The following is a 1,971-nucleotide window of genomic DNA, read 5'->3' on the forward strand; positions in this document are numbered from 1 at the left end:
TTCAAATATGCATTGGTTTTACTGATTCCTTTCTTTGTTTGTGCATTCCTCATATAGACTATATCAGCTGTGCATGCCTAGAGATCTGACAGTTTTCTTTATTACCATTTTACCAACGTTTCAAATGTTCATACATTCAGTATTTATATTACTTTTAAATATTCTAATACCTCTTGGTATTCGTAATTTTTATTGTGATACTGTACCTAAAATTTCCATTGTAGCTTTCAGGTGAGAGCGATATTTTCATGTCCCATGACTGGCCACGTGGTATCTATCATCACGGGGACAAAGAAAAATTACTCAAGTGGAAACAGCATTTCCGTTCTGAAATAAAGAATAATACACTGGGATCAAGACCTGCGGAAGAACTCTTAAAGAAGATAAGGCCAAAGTACTGGTTTTCCGGTCATCTTCATGTCAAGTTCCCTGCTGTATTGCGACATAAGGTATGATCATTTACACACATTTTTGTGTGTAGCTTAATTTTAAGAAGCTGTATGACTAACCAGATCTGTGGTGGTAGTGTATATAATTAACAAACAATAATATTGTGAACTTGAAATTTCACTGTTGCAGGTAAGTACAGCAATCAACACTAATGAATCAAAATATAGGGCGATGACATTATTTTACACATCTTTAGGTAGATACGTGTTGAACTTAGGCTTTTTAGAAAGTGCACTCCTTAAATCAAGCTTTATTATGTGCAACTAGAATAGCCATAGCTTTACTGCACTATGGCAGTTGTAATTAGGAAGGATGGAACATGGGTACACGAGTAACATCAGAATATTTTTAAGCGGCTGGGGAGTTTCAGAAATTTTAAAAATATTAAAAGCTATTGATATACTGAAGGTCAGGTGTCTCTATATAATATATGCAATTTATTACCTGTGAAGAACAAGCTAAGAGGATGATTGAAAGGAGTTCTCGTTATGTAATTGATTTTGGGTGTATGGTAAAATTAAGTCACAGTGTCCCAAAAAGGGATTTTGAAGGTCTTATTTTTGTCTGGTATTTAGAAGCTCTTACAGTGGAACTATTGTTGTTTGAAGTTGATAATATTTTTAAAATGAAAGTTTTAATTTTAATGGAGGCTGGTGTCTATGAAAGTATATGAAACTTGTAAACTGCTCTAGTGCATCAATTGCTGTTGAAAATTTCCTAATTTTGACAACCATTCTTTGTAGTGCACTAGATGCTGAAACTGCATTGTTCTTATGTAGTAAGTTTGTTCTGTGAACAAGCAGGAGGAGAGGTATGAGTATCTGCAGAAATATCTGCAAAGTTGTTAGCTTATATTGCTGTTTTGGAAATTTTTCTGAGTTTTAGGCTTCCAGTGCCATTGCTTTTTAAAAATATTAGTTTGGTTCTGAGTCTTTTTGTGTTTCTAGTTTCTTCAGGTCCCAGTATAATAGAGCTTTACTGTATGTGGTTAATGATGATGTTTACCCTTTTTGTATATATCTGGCAGTTTTTGTTAGTTGCTTTTTCCATAGCATTGTTAGATGGGATATGAAGCTATTCAGATGTCTAATTTCTTGCTATTTCGAAACTGCAACTGGAAAATGGCCTTTTTGTGCGAAGTAATGGAAATCCTTTTCTGTGGAGATAATGCACAGAGATAGCAGCACAAAGAGGAATTGTGACTAGAGGAACTGGAAATTGATGGATGGTGATGCATTATGGCCGAAAAGGGTTCTTTGAAACAGTGCGACCTGTTTTATTGTAAAATGCAATGGGTTGTTTGTAAATTATGTTGTGATGCATATTATTACTTTTTTATGAGTAAGTATAAGTCATCATGAATAGATTTGCTTTGTGCCTGGAAATCATAATTTATTTTTGGGTTTTATAAGCAACATAATACAATCATAGAATTAGGCTTTTTGGGGGCATCTTTTTGCCTATTATTTGTTTCTCTAACTTTGCTCATTCACCTCTCTTTTCTCTTTCTTGCTCTGTCCC

General features: G+C 34.2%; 1 protein-coding gene across 1 annotated transcript in view; it reads left to right on the forward strand.

Moving 5' to 3' along the window:
- The window catches only part of LOC119582079 (lariat debranching enzyme A-like), a gene marked incomplete at its 3' end in the record, with an annotated part of 8,839 nt that overhangs the window by 2,503 nt on the left and 4,365 nt on the right, over window positions 1–1,971 (forward strand). The window contains exon 4 of the mRNA XM_037930327.1: window positions 225–449. Coding sequence (XP_037786255.1) covers window positions 225–449 — 225 coding nt within the window. The remainder of the gene's footprint in view (window positions 1–224; window positions 450–1,971) is intronic.

The sequence above is a fragment of the Penaeus monodon genome, chromosome 15, assembly GCF_015228065.2.
Source record: "Penaeus monodon isolate SGIC_2016 chromosome 15, NSTDA_Pmon_1, whole genome shotgun sequence".
Taxonomy (NCBI): domain Eukaryota; kingdom Metazoa; phylum Arthropoda; class Malacostraca; order Decapoda; family Penaeidae; genus Penaeus; species Penaeus monodon.